General features: G+C 45.2%; 2 protein-coding genes and 1 long non-coding RNA gene across 3 annotated transcripts; all 3 read right to left on the bottom strand.

Moving 5' to 3' along the window:
* Nucleotides 1–8,124: 8,124 nt before the first annotated feature.
* On the bottom strand, nucleotides 8,125–8,900 carry LOC146754264 (rho GTPase-activating protein 33-like). Its single transcript, XM_085527501.1, has 3 exons — nucleotides 8,838–8,900; nucleotides 8,369–8,491; nucleotides 8,125–8,220 (listed from the first exon to the last, which is right to left on the bottom strand). Exons 1-3 carry the CDS (start codon nucleotides 8,889–8,891, stop codon nucleotides 8,125–8,127), a joined length of 273 nt encoding a protein of 90 aa, XP_085383627.1. The 5' UTR covers nucleotides 8,892–8,900.
* Nucleotides 8,901–10,202: 1,302 nt separating this feature from the next.
* Nucleotides 10,203–12,715, bottom strand: LOC146754263 (uncharacterized). Its single transcript, XR_014938875.1, has 3 exons — nucleotides 12,537–12,715; nucleotides 11,398–11,469; nucleotides 10,203–10,297 (listed from the first exon to the last, which is right to left on the bottom strand). It is a non-coding gene; the product is annotated as an uncharacterized LOC146754263 (long non-coding RNA).
* Nucleotides 12,716–13,535: 820 nt separating this feature from the next.
* Nucleotides 13,536–15,901, bottom strand: LOC146754262 (immunoglobulin superfamily member 22-like). Its single transcript, XM_085527500.1, has 4 exons — nucleotides 15,646–15,901; nucleotides 15,279–15,545; nucleotides 14,353–14,619; nucleotides 13,536–13,708 (listed from the first exon to the last, which is right to left on the bottom strand). The coding sequence occupies exons 2-4, from the start codon at nucleotides 15,361–15,363 to the stop codon at nucleotides 13,536–13,538; spliced, it is 525 nt and encodes a 174-aa protein (XP_085383626.1). The 5' UTR covers nucleotides 15,364–15,545; nucleotides 15,646–15,901.
* Between the last annotated feature and the right edge of the window lie 23 nt (nucleotides 15,902–15,924).

Raw genomic sequence — 15,924 nt, 5'->3', positions numbered from 1 at the left:
CCCTCTGGTTGCTTTGGAACATTTTAGAGGTTAAAATCCCATCAGACTTTTTCACCGTGTGCAGCCACTGATACAGGCAGGAGGCTGGGAATTACCTGATGGGCTCTAGTTACAGACTACTGACACAGTAAAGGATTGATTTCATTTCATTTTGGCCATCAAAAAGTTTGGAGTCTGGTTTAAGTCATCCATCTAGACTCCAATTATAATCATATGGAGAACAGCGCATTTAGGAGAACTCATCTCATCTTAATAAACCTGAATGAAATCACAGAATCATAGGATCACGGGAGGGCTTGGGTTGGAAGAAACCTTCAAGATCATTCAGTTCTAAACACCCTGCCATGGGCTGGCTGCCCACTAACCAGCTCAGGCTGCCCATCACCCATCCAACCTCGCCTTCAACACCAAGGACAGGCACCCACAGCTTCTCTGGGCAGCCTGAAATGGAAGCAATGAGACACATGTTGAAGATACTCAAACATTCATGACTGTAGAGAGAGCCAAATACTCCATACATATTGCCTGCCTGGTCAATGGTATTAAAATGCCAACAACAGACTCATCCAGCTCATTGAAAATGGTGTGAACAAGGCGTACAGGATTCTTCCAACAGCGAGTTAGATCTGCAAAGTGTAAAAATAGGAAATCTCAATGCAATGCAATTTTCCCTCATAACATAAATAGACACATAACTGTTTTGGGGTGCACTGTTACCAGCCTGTCAGTTGCTGTTGGTCAGTGCTAGATGCCAAAGGTCCCACTAACACAGCATGAAGCCGAAAGCTAGACGCTGGAATCAGATCTCCTGACCTTACCATCAGAAATCGAGATGTCATATTTTGCTCAGAGGTGCCTGCTTGTAGGAGGGACAGCTTCCAAGCTTTTTCTGCTCCAGGAACCAGCTCCAGCTTCAGGATTTAAACAGCAGTCAGAAATTAAACTGAGCTTTGTCACCTCCATCAAATAGAAGGAGTGGTTGGGTGGTACAGCTTTCCAAATCACTTAGAAACTGTCACAACAATCAGATGCCTACCTTTTCTTTTTGAACTTGTTAATACATAGAGCTTAATAGCATCAGAATGCCCCAAGCACTTCAGATAACACGACAGCTGTAAACCCTTCTTTAAGGATTCCTTTGTTTAACCACTGAGTAACTGTAATTCAGTGGTGCTGGTGGGAGAAGGGAAGTCCTACTCTTCCCAGATGGTGAATAGAGCTGATGTTCACATGCAGACTGGTGCTGCAGCACAGCCAGAAACCACTCATTTGGGAAACACAGCACCAAGAAAATAATGGGAATAGCTTCATAAAATCAGGCAGCTTCACCCAAATTTCATGTCAGGTCCATTATTCTTCCTATTTTCAGGAAGAAAGGTTTTCCCTTTTTCTTGTAGTTTTATTTTCTTTTCCTTTCATGCAAGCAGCTTTGTAGCTTAAAAAATTGTTTTCTAATCACCTCCTGGTGTGGACAAATCACACAGGTTTGACTCCATATTTTACATAGTTAGCATTTTATATTTGTTCCAGTATGGAACTGTACAGCCATAGAATGGCCTGGGTTGAAAAGGATCTCAAAGATCATCCAGTTCCAACCCCCTGCTATGTGCAGGGTCGCCAACCACCAGACCAGGCTGCCCAGAGCCACAATCCAGCCTTTCCTCATAGGAGAGCTGCTCCAACCCTCTGATCATCACAGTGGCCCCTCCTCTGGACCCACCCCAACAGCACCACAACCTTATTGTCCACAGAAAGCATATAACCCTCATTCAATTGCCCTTCCACTCAGCTTAGAGCACTACTAAAACCAGCATCTTCACCTTAGCTCATCACACTGCTGCAGTTCCTTTTACAAGGATTTCACTGGCAAAAATTAAATCAAAGCCATCACAAGGGATTTAGCACAGTTACGTGTTACTGGCTACGAGAGCTGTCAGCACAGTCACCTGTCAGGCTTTGCTGCTGTTCTCTTTATGTAGAGGCACAACAAGGTTCAGACACCTCACAGTGCAATTCTCGCTTGGACTGTAAAGAAAAAGGAGGCTTGAAAAGCAGCGTGTGGAAAACAAAGAAACAAGAATTAGAACAACAGTGGGGCCATGGCACTTGTAGGAATTGTTCTGCCTTTAACAGCAGAGCTTTTCAAGAAGTATGAGGGCACTGCAAACCAGACCAGTTTGGACAGATTAACAACTGCAAGTAGTGGGTTCCAAAATTCCAGACATGAAATCAAAGATAGAAAAACTCTTCACATTTTCATCTCTCAATTTTTCGTACATTGTGCATTACAGTGCAAACAAGTCTTCACATACAACTTGGAAGCTAAAGACAAGTCTGACAAAACAGACTGCACAAAAATGAAGGATAATTAACAGAGCAAATTGCTCTTTCAAAAACAGAGTTTATGTCTTCTGGTCATAACACTTCAGAAGCCTCAGAGGCTTCTTCTCCTTTGTATATTTTCATTAATCTTAGATTTTGTTTTCATTCAATGTGACCTCACTAAACAAATATTGTCTAAGACCATGAGTATCACATAAATGTGCAGATCTCAAGCTGCTCACTTATCTAGTACCCTTGGCATGATGCTTTCTTTTCCTCAGCTGATCATCTAGATTGTGCCTGTTGATTGTGCAACAACAGCCTGTTGGTCTCGATTACCTGTGAGAGGCTCTAACTTTGGCCAGGAAAAATCATTTGAGGACAAGTAATTCTCTTGGAATCAGTAAGGCAGTCTTCCCATTCTTTCTTACCAGCACCCATCTTACATGTTAATAAAGGATTCTGGAAATCAGTTTGAAGATCAAGAAACAATTCAGTTCAAGCATATGCAATCACAGGATTTGTACGTCACCTGCAAAAGTCATTTTATTCTATCCACAATCTCATCCTACATGCAGTTCCTTAGAAGGTTCCTTAGGCACACCAACCCCATGCTCCTATTACAGACCCTTGCATAAGACAGGTGATATACCTACAAGATTATCTACAGCTTAGACTATGAAAACAGGGAGTCTAGCTAGAGAAAATTATCTACCTGTGCTTCTGAGCAATCTGTTAACCACTCTCATACAGTTCAGGCCAATCCAAACAAGATGCAATGACATGTCAGCCACAGAAACAGCTTGATTTTAAGGAGTTTGTTTGGACAAGCCCCTGTTGCATACGGTGGTCAAACATGCATTACTTGGGGGCACATTGTATTTGATTTAACAGATACTCTTACCTTTGGCTTTGCACAGAGTCCAAAGTCTATCAGCTTCAAATTGTCAATCAGCAGATTTTCCCAGTGGATGAGAAAGCAGTCAGGAATGATTTCCACCCAAATGCCCAAGGAAACATCTTTTCTCTTCTCTTCTTTCCTGCTGTGGACAGTGGTTCCCAGTCTACTCAAAGCTCACTCGCTCTCGCTGTCTCAGAGATCTTCACTGACTGCTGGCAAGTTCCCATCTTCCAATATCCCAGGTGGGAAATACTAGCTTGTATCTGTTGGAAAGGACCTGGGGACTAGGAGGACAAGTGGTGAGAGACCACAGGCTGAATGCAAGCCAGCAGTGTGCTCTGACAGAAAAGAAGTACAACAAGATCATCAGCTGCATTAAAAAGCAGCACAACCAGACCAGGACAAGTCATTCCTGCTTCAACACTCATTGCACCACATCTACAATACTGTATCTGGTTTTTGGCCAGGAAGGATAACAACCTGAAACAAACTCTGAAGCAAGTTCTATGGATGAACTCCAGCCTGTGCAGGGGGCTGAAGCTCCCACTCAGAGAAGAGAAGCTGGGGAGAATGATCTTTGTGACAGAAAATCCATTGGATGGGGCCAGAGGAATGCATCTCACCCCATACTTTCTGTACAGCCACCGTTTGTTTAAAGGATCACTCTTCCTTGAGGCACAAAACTAGAGCAGGTTACACAACAGACTGACACCACAAGGGCTTCTCTCGAGATACAAACTGCAGCAAAGAGCATCACAAAAATGTGAAACCAACACTCAGATCAGATCTGTGTCTCTGCTCCGCTCATTAGGAGCATCATGTTTTACTCCCCTTTCAGAGGAAGATACTTCTTCAAGGATAACAAAATCCAGCTCAGCTACAGAACACAGTACCACATAGCAATAATTATCTCACATTTCCTGTAGGGAAAGAATCCTAAGCACAAGTTATTGTCTGAGTTTCAGCTGGGACTGAATTATTTTCTTCAGTGTCTGATATAATACTACGTTTTCATTCTAGAGAAACAATGGAGATAGCGCAGTGATGCTTACAGTTGCTGCCAGGCAGCGTTGTACAGAGCCACAGTCAATCTCAGCTGAGAGCCCAAGGAAGTGAGAAGGAACAGAACTAGGACAGCTGACTTAAACTGGCCAAAGGATATTCCATACTATATGACATATTGTGGAAGGAGTTTTGAAGGGGGTAGAACTTCATGTAAATCTCTTCCACTACTAGGAGGCTAACTGGACACTGATTGGTAGGTGGTGAGCAATTGCTTTTGCATTCATCATAACTATTATCCTTTTCTCTATCTCAGTACATAATTCTATCTCAACCCATGAGTTCTACTTTGTGTTACTTCTCCCCCCTTCAGTTCTCTCCTGCAATCCACTGGAATGGAGTGGAGTACTGTAACTCTCTCTGCCAACAGAAAAATAAAAACACATTCATTATTATTTATGGAAGACTGACTGCAGATCAGGCTCACTGGTTTGAGGTCTCTGGGCATAACCCTGACTGTGAACAGAAGCAATTGCTGAAACAGTCTGTCAAAAAAAGACTGGAGCTTCCTCTTCCAAAAGGCGGTCCTTAGAAACACTGCAATCAAACAGCTTCCCTGTAAGATAAGGTTATCTGAAAATGCATTTAGAGAGTATCAGAGAAAGATAAGTAAGAAAGACAGCACAGAAAGCAGAAACTATTTCTTACCTCTATGACTATAAATATTTCTTTGATGTCTCTCTTACGTGATCCAATGGGCAAACATGTTGATGACTTCAGTTCTTCATGGCATCAATTTCTGTTTTAGCATGAGGCAAGTCATCCTTAAGAGACCATAAAAGCAAGCGATGAAATCGCTAACTACTGTGACATACCAGGTACCACATCTGACTGCTGTGGAACAGAACAAGCACATATGGGACAGTACACAATTCAACATCAACTCAGCAATGACTGACATCACTCCCATAGAAATTCTGAAACAGAGCTGTGAAAAATGAAAAGTAAAACATTCAGCATTTTCATTGGCATTTTGGTAAAGTTGCTGTAATAATGTAACAATAATGTAATGTAATGTAATGATGTAATAACTTCCTCCATTTTAAAACCAGAGAATTCTGCCCTCTGAACAACCAGCAACAAGATTTGTGGTGCTCTGTTAAACTTTTTCCAGCTCTACAGCATCTTTCAAAAGGCAATGGGACCAGTAGGCTTCATTCGTATGTACCATCCCACCTGCCCCCGTGTTCTTGAGAACTCCACAACTCCAACAGAAGATATTCTCATATTTAAATGCCTTTTGGCTTACCCCTACAGTAACTTTCTCCATGATTTTTAGTGCAACTTTTTCACCAGTAAGAAGATGCCGCCCGAGTTTTACCTTGGCAAAACCACCTACAAATCAAAACACAGATGCTTAAAGTTGAGTGTGAATTCTTCTCTAATATAACATTACAATTTCCAACTGGTTTAAAAAACGAATTCCAAATTTATACAAATGAAACCTGACTTAGAGAACTGACAAGAGCTGTTAATCTATTCTCAGATTAATTCTAGAGTGGTGAGACAGACTGCTAGGCGTGCTGTTTCTGTACAAAGATGACACTTACCCGTTCCAACTGTTTCATGGAATTCCTAGTACTTGAGAATTTCCTCGTAGTCACTGACAGACATCCTGAAATGTGCAAGAACTGAAGATCCTCCAAGCACGTGCAATGAGGAAGTGCCAGCAGTGTTCACATCCTACTTAGGACATATTCTTAGAGGCAGAAGGGACACTCGTGGCAGATCCATCAATGCTCATCTTCTCACCAACGTGCATCCCCCTCTCACCCAGCAACAACAAAACACAGTGCATGAAGCTGGCTTCACTTAGGTTAACAATATGGAACATCCCTCAGGGCTTTGTGCCACAGAGCAGTAGCAGGGCTGGACTACAGCTTGAGGAAGCAGTGGAAGCCTTTCCCTGTATGGTTACAGTGTCCCTGCACGCACCCCACAGCCAGAGCGTTGCAAGCTGAGCTGTCTTGCTGTTTCTTGTACTCATCCCAATCTCTGCGAATGAAAACTCAGAATTCAGTCAAGGCGTTGATTGAGCACGAGCGTGCCTTTATTCAATAGGAAAAAGGAGGGGGTGTGAGGTCTGGAGGAAAGATGGGACTCATTCTCTGTTGTCTGACGAGAGTGTCTCAGAAGTCGTGCTGTTGCCCGGAGCCTGGGACTCTTGGCCTGATTCTACCTCCCCCTCCAAGATGTTTGGCTTCTCCTCTGTAATGCTGACCTGAGCCTGCATGGTTGTGCTGCTGTCGGGGCACTCGTGCTGTGCTTGGGCTGGGCTGTCCTCGAAAGGCACTCGGTTCAGGCTGGTGCCTGAGGAGTCTGGCAGGCTCAGGTCAGCAGCTTCAACAGGTATGGGATGAACGAGAGCTTCAACGATGATGGCATTCTTCTCTTTATAACTGATGTTATACGGAAGGCTTTCATCTGAACTGCAGCATCCTGTGCTTAGTAACAGTTCTTCATTGATGGAATCACAGGATGCTGCATCGTAACATGCCTGGCGTCTTGGAGATATACAAGGGCTCGGGTCACCTTGGAAGGAGTAGACGCACAGCAGTTAGTGTCAAAGTTTCACAAGATGAATCATGAAACAGGTTCTTGACATTTGGCTATGCAGTGATGGTGGGCAGAAGCAAATAGGCTTCTAGCAACAGTGTCACTGTCTTGAAAGTGATCCTCGTGCAGGTCCAGCTCTTGTGTTTACAAGAGACTCATTTGGGAAAGACAGGGGTCAACTGAAGATGTCAGGCACAGGCTTGAATGCCAGAAGGATGTACAAGCCCACTGAAAGCATGAATTCTACCTGTGTTGCTGACAAGCAGTGATTTGAAAGCTGGATTTGCATGCTTACCTGCCAGGACCAAGACTTCAGCTTCAGAGAGCTCCCTGGCACTGCTCTGCAGTTGGCGTTTGGCCACAGGGGATGGTTTGCCCAGGCAGAAGCAGGAACGCCAACTGCAAGCTGCTGACTCTGCCCTCTTACTGGGAGAACTCATTCTGCAGAGAAAACAGAGCATGCTGTCAGTCGTGGTGCAGGGTGAGGGAAGAGCTGCACCGAACCCTTGCCAATAGTTGCCTGTTCCGGGCAATGCCTGGTTTCTGCTGAAACACAGCTTAGAAAAGCGCTCTGTTTCAAACAGCAGAGGATGCTTCCATTCCTACAGCTCAGCCCTCAAGTCCTGTTGGCTAAATACCTCTCAACGATGTCAAGCAGGGACATGGATCCCGAGAATGTTGGAGGCTCAGGCTGCTTCGCTCTCCTGGGGCAGGCCTTCAACAGGGAACGAAGGCAGGAGATGAACTTGCCCCGTTTCTTTGGCTCTGCGCAACAAAACAAAAAAACAAGTTCATTTCAGCCCTGGCTCGGTTGGACGAGGCCGAGTGCAACACATTCAACAGAACACGTAAAAACAGAAAGCATGTTCCCAACAAAGACACGCAAGAACGGATTTTCCCCATCCCTGGAGGTGCCCAAGGAGCTTAATGCAGTTCTCTTTCTAAGCTTGCTCAACTCGGGCATTAATGAACCCCCTGAAAGCCACATTCAGACCCCATTTTACTAACCCGCATTGTCAAATGTAAAATACGCACCTGGCTTTGGCAACGAATGTAGGATGGACTCGGGCAGTTTTCCCCTGATGAGTTCCACGCACTCACCAGGGAAAAAACCAACCTGTAATAAGAACAAAAAGACAGGTGGGCATTAGCCCAAGCCCAGAGCCAAAGGGAAGGTCCTCTGACACCGACACAGGGCAACTGTTTGCATCCAGAAGCCATCCTGTGCAGGCAGAGCAGCTCCAACCGGAGATTACCGACTCTACTGAAGCTGTGCTCTCTAGTCAAAAATGTGTGCCTACCTCAAAGCCACGCTTGCCTCTCCAAAAGGGGCTCATCTCCTTTGGTGGCATATCAACAATGCACACGATGTCTCCAACCTGCAAAAGATTGAAACATCAATCCCAGCTTCAGCACAGCTAAAACAAAAGCCTTCTTCTACGACACAAAATATGAGAGTATTCCTGAGGCGTTCACACTCTATACTAATTCTGTGCACAACAACAAGGAACGCCTGGAACTGCTTACCTCCAGAGAGAGCTCATCCGGCCCCTGGGCGACGTGGCTCCTAATAACATGGGCTGCCGCAATCGCTGGTACGTTTAAAGATGACATAGCACGCACCAGCTGCGGCTCCCGCATGTTATCAGCCTGCAAAACAGAGCACAGGCCGTGGTCAGGAGATGAGGACAAACCAGGAGGATTTCAAGGTGAGGAGCACATCTGCAAAGAAAGCTGCAGCAAATGCGCTCCGTCCTTATCAGGAGCACTTCAGAAGGAGCTGCACGTCTCATCACAGTTATTTCCCTTTCTGGCGTGCATTGCCAGGCCATGCAAAGATGCATCTCTCTCTACCCAGATTAATCAGCAATGGCACTGGCACAGACAAGTGGCCAGGCCCTTTTTGGCCCATTCTTTCCTGCAGGAGAGTACACCTGCAGCTCCTTCTAATGGCTCAACACAGGGAAAAAAGACCGGCCAGAGCTTCATACTGTACCTCCGTCGCCGCCAACTCAGGCTCACGGCTGATCCCACTGCACGCAGCACCCATCACAGCAAGTGTGAACAGCTGGAACAGAGCAGAAACACACTTCTGTTTTCTCTATTCACACAGCACAGTATGGACAGACTTCTTCAGAGCTACCCGCGCATACCCTGCGGCAAAACCATGCGGGGGGACAAAACATGGCACGTACCTGGCAGTGAGATCACCTCAAGCTATCTGCAGCAGTTCCTTGTCGCTTTGCTCGGATGAAATGAGAGCAAAAGCTGCACCGAGGCAGTGGGCGGAGGGTGAGGAGAGGAGAGAGAAAGAGCAGGTCAGTGAGCAGGGCTAAGACAGTCATGGAATAACACACACAGCACAACTGTCCCACCCACTTGCTGCAAGACATGCTGAGTCTCAGGCTACGTGATGCCTGTCCGCCCAGCAACTTTACAATGCTTCCACTACTGAGCAAAGACAATGGAAGAAGCACAGGACAGGTGCCAACTTTACTGATACCCCCTTTGGAACGTGTGTACCGGGGAAAATTACGTCTGATGGTCAAGAGTAAGCAATACGGTGCTGTGAGCTCCGACAGCCAGCAGTTCTCAACACTTCACTGCCCACCCATCCATCCCACGTCAGCTCAGCTTACCTACAAGCTGCTGCACACGACGGTGAGAAGAAAAAGCACTAAAGATACTAACTAAAGCCACTAACTAAAGGCACTAACTAACTAACGGCACTAACTAACTAAAGGCACTAACTAACTAACGGAACTAACTAAAGGCACTAACTAACAACAGTAACTAACTAACAACAGTAACTAACTAACAACGCTAACTAACAACACTAACTAACTAACAAAACTAACTAACTAACAAAACTAACTAACTAACGACACTAAAGGCACAAGAACAACAAGACAACCAACCACTCCGACCACTAGCTCACCCACAAAGGAACACAGAACGCACCGCTCCTCCCCTCATTCCAGACGCTTATGACATCACCAACGGCCAACAGCCTGGTCCACCATGACCCCCCACAAGGCGGGGAGCCAAGACCACGTGGTCACATCTGATTCCAACACGGCACCACAACATTCCAGGACTCAGTGTGGGCTTGGAATTCTATCCTGGTGTGGCAGCGCAATGGGAGGTGTTAGGGCACAGCTGAAGAGGGTGCCAGATTAACTCTCAGCATTCTCTTGCGGGGCTCTTAGGAATGCTTCAAACCCATTTTCACTGCCTAGCTCATTTCTAGAAAGTCCAGTTGAGAAATGCTCACTTTGTCTGGGGAACGCCTCTATGCATCATGAATGAAAAATAAAATAAAATGGGCACGCGACCCTATGAAACTTACCTCTCTGCTCTTGCTGTCAGCCAGACACCTCAGATGAGCATGACGTGTCCCTGCTCCTGAATGAAGATTCACCCAAGTCTGTGTTCCTCTCTGCTCCATCTCTGGCTCTAAAAGAAACACAGACAGAGATGATTACAAGATCCTTTGTGCAGACGAAAGACAAGGGTGCACACGAATTCTGTTTAGCAAGAAATACTACATTCCCAATGGTAGTACTTGAATCCTCCTTTGGGGCTGGAGCTCAACAGGTCAACACATCAGAAATAACACAAAGTGCATCTGGAAGACGTGTCTCAAAGCCCAGAAAATCCAACACGGGAGGGGGCTGGACAGTGGACCACAAGTGTCCATTTCCATTGCAGCTCCCTGTAGAGAACAGCACCAATCAGCAGGCGTGAATCAGTTCATTCACAAGCTGCACAATGACTCTGTTCTTTACATGATAAAGAAACACACAGAGATTCCTGACCAAAAAGTTGGGAGTTAATAACGACCAAAGAGGTTCCTGTTCCTACGCCTCATCCTCTCACCCCAACTCCTGGGTGATGCCCACAGGCTTCAAGTCAGCTCTCAAATCCATTGAACTCCAGTCACAGAACTCCATCAAGAAGGATGTCACACATGTGACACTTACATACATTTTGCATCAGAAACAGTGACGCCAGCAGGAGCAGAGAGGTGACTGTCCCCCTGTAGTCATCACTGGTGAGGCCACAACTCGAATTCTGCATCCAGTTTGTGGCCCCTCACTGAGAAAAAGACACTGAGGCATTGGAACGTGTTCAAAGAAGGGCAACAAAGCTGGTGAGGGGTCTGGAGCACAATGGGGCCATATGAGGAGAGGCTGCAGGAGATGGGAATGTCCAGCCTGGAGAAGAGGTGGCTCAGGGGAAACCTCATTGCTCTCTATAACTTCCTGAAGGGAGGTTGCAGTGAGCTGGGGGTCGGCCTCTTCTCTCGTGTCATTACTGATAGAACTAGAGGGAATGTTTTCAAGCTGCGGCAGGAGAGGTTCAGGCTGGACATTAGGAAATATTACTTCTCAGAAAGGGTGGCCAGGCACTGGAATGGACTGCCCAGGGAGGTGGTGGAGTCACCCACCCTGGGGGTGTTCAAGGAACGTCTGCAGAAATCCCTGCTGAAATCCTGACCTCTGCCACAGGTGGCTGAGTGACACAAAAGCTGTGTCCTTGGTTCCCGGCCTTACCTTCACATGCTGTTCATCTTGCTCTGCAGCTCCTGTTCTGAATAGTCTTCTTATATTCCCATGTGATGTACCCTGAAATACATCATTTAGTGAGTCTGAACAAAACATAAGACATTAATTGGAACTGTGAAGAAATGTTTTTTGCACTTTACTTGGAGGATGTTACATGCTATACCTTCTTTTCTCAATTGTAACACATGATTTTTTATAAAAAGAAACATAGCAAGTCAGCTCTTCAGTGTGCATATTGATGAAACTTGGTGAAATACAACTTTAGAAAAAGGTAATTTGAAAATTTAAATATTCTTATCAGAATCTCTGCTATTAGTTACCGTTCCAATGTTCTGATTTGATGATGATTCTCTCAGAGCTGTTTTGTCACTCGCCACCTCAAATGCACTTCAAGTGCTTTAGGAGCATCACTGGAATTTTGAATAAACTCGATATATTTTAGGAAAGCTGCTACAGATGCACGACTGCAGTACTTTGGAAAAATATAATCTTGATTGAACGCTGAACAGTGTTATTTAATTATAATCCAGGTAATTAAATTAATTAAACCAAGGGAATCACCTCCCAGTCAGTCAGCTCCCACCAGGGAACTCGCTTCCCTGCCAAGCAGATGCAACCAACACAAGCTGCTACATCACTCTAGGGCCCCACTGAGTCTTCCCAAGGGGTCTCCAAAGGCTTCCCTGTTGACTTCTGGGAACCTGGAAACACTCACATGGAAACCAGTGCCCCCTAATGTGCCCCAGAGGTTTCTCAGGGCCCTGCAATTAGCTCTACAGACATCCAGACATGCCCCAGAGCAAGTATGTGTGCTGTAGGGAGCCCAAGAGACATTCCAGAGTATGCTAGTACTCCTCAGTGCGCTCAAGGGTTCTTCACCTGTCTCTAAATATGCCATACTTGACTTTGTTTTCTCTTCTGGAGCTTAGTTCTCAGCTTTGCTTTCTCATGCCATTTATCATTCAGTTTAGAGATTATTTTAACTAAAATATTTTAATCCACCATATTTTCTGAAAACTAAGAATTGATCCCGCTCAAGGAAACAGAAGAGAAAAACATCACCCACAGGCTGCAGATATTTACCTCGACTTCTCTACATGCCATCCCCAGTGTGCTTTTCAACTCACCTTGCACAGTGACCCTGGCTTTTGTTATGGAGTCCTCTGTCTCACAGGTGTACTCCCCGCTGTCCTTGGCGGTAGAGTCATGGATGATCAGAATGGCCCCAGTTCCCTCCTGCTGCAAGTCGTACTTCTGGCTTTTTCTGATTGCTTTGCCATCCTTGTACCACCTGATGTTCACATCTGATTTCGACAGCTCACGGCTCAGGCTGGTGTCCTGCCCTGCTGCTGCTGTCTTATCCTCCAGCTGTTTTTTTACCTCAGTAGGTTTTTCTGAAAGAAAACATGCTTTTTGAGTAACATACACTTAGGGTAGGATGCCTCTCTCAAAATACACGCATCTACATGCTGGAGATAAGTTAGAGAGGCACTTGCAACAGATGCCATCCTACAGCCAGCAGTAATCTGTAAAGTACAGACAATAGAATTCCAGGCACCATTAATTCTCTCTTAAATCTACCCCATTGAGGATGATGAACCATGTCTGAAAACTGCCTCTTCCTTCTCTCCACTGATCACACTGGGAGCCTCAGATGATGCTCTCAGATGCACATGTTCTAGATAGGAATTTGTTGTACAGCTAGATGATGTGAAGGCCATCCCTTCAGCTTATACTTAGAGGATATTTGCTCCCACAGTTCCCTCAACAGATCATTCCTGATTTACTGTTAATGGAACAAGCTGTAGTGAGATGCCCATTTCCAACACTACCCCAGTGCTTTGGGTAGTTCTCACATTTGTGTCAAATGGTTCCTCCTTTTACTTATTTTTAAGAGAAATTCTCAGTGCTTCAAGGTTCAAGTAGAAGGTTGCTATTCACTTTAACCATATTATGAGTTAGCTCTCATGACAATCTTATCAGAAGACAGTTGAAGGAATCAGACCCCAGAATCTCTCCCATCTCATTACCTTTCACAGACAGAGAGGCTTTGGAGGTTAGACCACGGGCAATAAAAACGACTTCCCCAGAGTCAGTAGGAGTCACAGTTTGATAAGGAGAGTCTCTTACCAACCCACGTTAGAAGCTTTAAATCGCCCACCACTTTCCACTCTGCTTCCATTCAGTGTCCACTTGAACTCATCAATGCTTTCATGGGACAGAATGCATTCAAAAGTGCAATCTTCTACCTCCTGGATTTCATTGTTTTTCAGCCGTTTGCTAATGTCAATATTCAGCTCTGGAAGATAAGAGATAGGTTAGTATGAGGTTTAGATGGAGAAAAGGCATTCGTGACCAATGTGAGTAGCAGTACTGGTGTTTGAACTCAGGATTTGCAGATCATGGCTGCGTTCCTCACTGATGTATTCTCTAAGACATTCTCCTCTCAGAATTACCAGAAAGCTATAAAAAAAGAGAGACGTGAATCTCTTGGCTTTGCTCTGGAAGAACTACAAGGAGAGCAGCTCAGTCCATGGAGCACAATGAAGATTCAATGAGCTACAGAGGGAAAAACCTAACAGAGAGGACAACTCTAGGATGCTGCGTGAGAAAAAGGGTTTTGCCTACGACAAGACATTAAATGTTTCTATTAGCTAATTTGTTACCATCCTACCCCTACTGGTGTTCAAACCATTTCTCCATTTTAGGGATGTTTAGAAAGGAAACATTTCCAGGACATTCTTGACGTTTTTTGTGATTTTCATGGCAAAAGGAGATACATTTACTTCAAAAGCAATGGGAATTTTCCAGACATCACTGTGCTAAATTGCAGAAATACAGTTCTATTGTAGAAACTATTAAGGCTCGTGGGGGAATAGGTGTAAGACATAGTGACCACACTGAATGTGCTTTTAGCACTCCTTCACTTTCCACAGTACTTACCCTGAACGCCGACATTTGACTTGGCAACATCAGTGCCAATATCACAGGTATAGAAACCTGCATCTGGCTTCTCGAGGTCATGGAGAAGGAGACATAGGGTCTTCCCAGACTGTACCAGCTCATACTTGTTGCCAGAAGTGAGCACAACACCGTCCTTTTTCCTCACTGGTTTGACCTTCTCTTTAGAGACTTCACATTCCAATTTAATCACACCCCGCTCCTCACCAAAAACATCATCCAAGGACTTCATGAAGACAGCAGGCTTCTCTGCAATTAAACAGGCAAAACAGAACAACGTGATACAGAAGTTGAGACATTTCCAGTTGCTTTCAGCTTTTTAAGGAGAGATCAATAAATCTTTACCAGTACTGACAACACCAATATAGAACCTAAAGCGGTTTCATGTCTCTTGACAGAATGCGCTTTAAGGAATTCTGAACTAATCAGTAGGAGAATACAGGGAACAGGAGGGACAGCCTGCATTGCTGTGGGTGGGACTGATATCATATGAAGTTATTGGGATGCAGCTCTTCTAAAGCTGGAGAGCTGGCATTGCCCTCACATGGAGCAGAGCTCATACAGCAGGCCACAGGATTAAGAGGATAAGCTGATCTCTCCCTGCAGTCATAAATCCTTGGAGACAACAGCATTGACACTGCATGGCACTGAAGCAGTAAAAAAATTGCTCCTGTAACTCTTCTTGTGTTAAGTAAAATGATGATAAAAAGCAATGGAATGCTTTGGCAGGACACCAAAACCATCCTCCTTCGTTGATATCTGCTGCAATGGAACCTTCCACTGGAAGAAAGCCCCTGATAACTTGTCACCCCAGAGAGGTGAGCTTTAGAAGCAGGATTGCTTCACAATAGAATGAACTGGAGCTCCTTAGCATCTCTTACATCCAGGAGGGCTGTGACCAGACCCACCTATCACCTTCAGGCGCGCGCTTTCTGACACCTTGTCTGACTTCACTGTCACTGTGCCAGCATCTTCAGGCTTAACCTGACTCATTGTCAGTGTGCAGCAACTGCCAACGTTCTTGATGTCATTGTAATTGTTGGTGTAAAGGAGGTTGCCATTCAGGAACCATTCCACGTCCTCGTCATCATGGGACAGCTCGCAGGAGAAGACAGCAGAGCTCTCTTCTTCAGTTTCCACATCATGCAGGTGCTTCGTCACTTCTACATTGCGAGCTGTGGGGAAACAAGGTGAACTGTTACAAAAATAAGAACCTTAAGAAGAGAAATCTGAGGTGAAATAGGACATGGAAGAGGCCACCCTCCATGCTCATACCTTCAGCTGTCAGCGTGGCCTAAGTCTCTGCAATTTCTGCCTTGCACTTGTACACACCAGCATCATCGGGCTTCAGCTTCAGAATCTTGAGCTCTGCTGAATGCTTATCCCTCTTGATCTTGTACTTCTCAGAGGGCTCGATGGGTGGGTGGCCCTTGAACCATTTCACAACCTTTGGAGAAGGCCTGAAGTCACAGGACAGGATGACAGAATGACGTTCCAAAGCTGTCTTGTCCTCCAACTTCCTGGTGATTTCTATATGGTAATCTGCAAAGCAGG

The sequence above is a fragment of the Coturnix japonica genome, chromosome W (genome assembly GCF_054131305.1).
Source record: "Coturnix japonica strain WE chromosome W, WE-NBRP24, whole genome shotgun sequence".
In the NCBI taxonomy this organism is placed as follows: Eukaryota; Metazoa; Chordata; class Aves; order Galliformes; family Phasianidae; genus Coturnix; species Coturnix japonica.
The sequence above is the reverse complement of the archived record's forward strand: the minus strand, read 5'-3'. Positions and strand labels throughout refer to the sequence as shown.

Coding starts and splice junctions, on each gene's coding strand:
- LOC146754264 (XM_085527501.1), bottom strand. CDS start 8,891: ATGGGTGCTGCGTGCAGTGGGATCAGCCGTGAGCCTGAGTTGGCGGCG. Junction 8,492..8,837: donor CTGAGTTGGCGGCGACGGAG/GTACAGTATGAA, acceptor TCTGTTTTGCAG/GCTGATAACATGCGGGAGCC. Junction 8,221..8,368: donor CGGATGAGCTCTCTCTGGAG/GTAAGCAGTTCC, acceptor AATCTTTTGCAG/GTTGGAGACATCGTGTGCAT.
- LOC146754262 (XM_085527500.1), bottom strand. CDS start 15,363: ATGAGTCAGGTTAAGCCTGAAGATGCTGGCACAGTGACAGTGAAGTCA. Junction 14,620..15,278: donor CGCGCGCCTGAAGGTGATAG/GTGGGTCTGGTC, acceptor GTTTAATTGCAG/AGAAGCCTGCTGTCTTCATG. Junction 13,709..14,352: donor GTCAAATGTCGGCGTTCAGG/GTAAGTACTGTG, acceptor CTTATCTTCCAG/AGCTGAATATTGACATTAGC.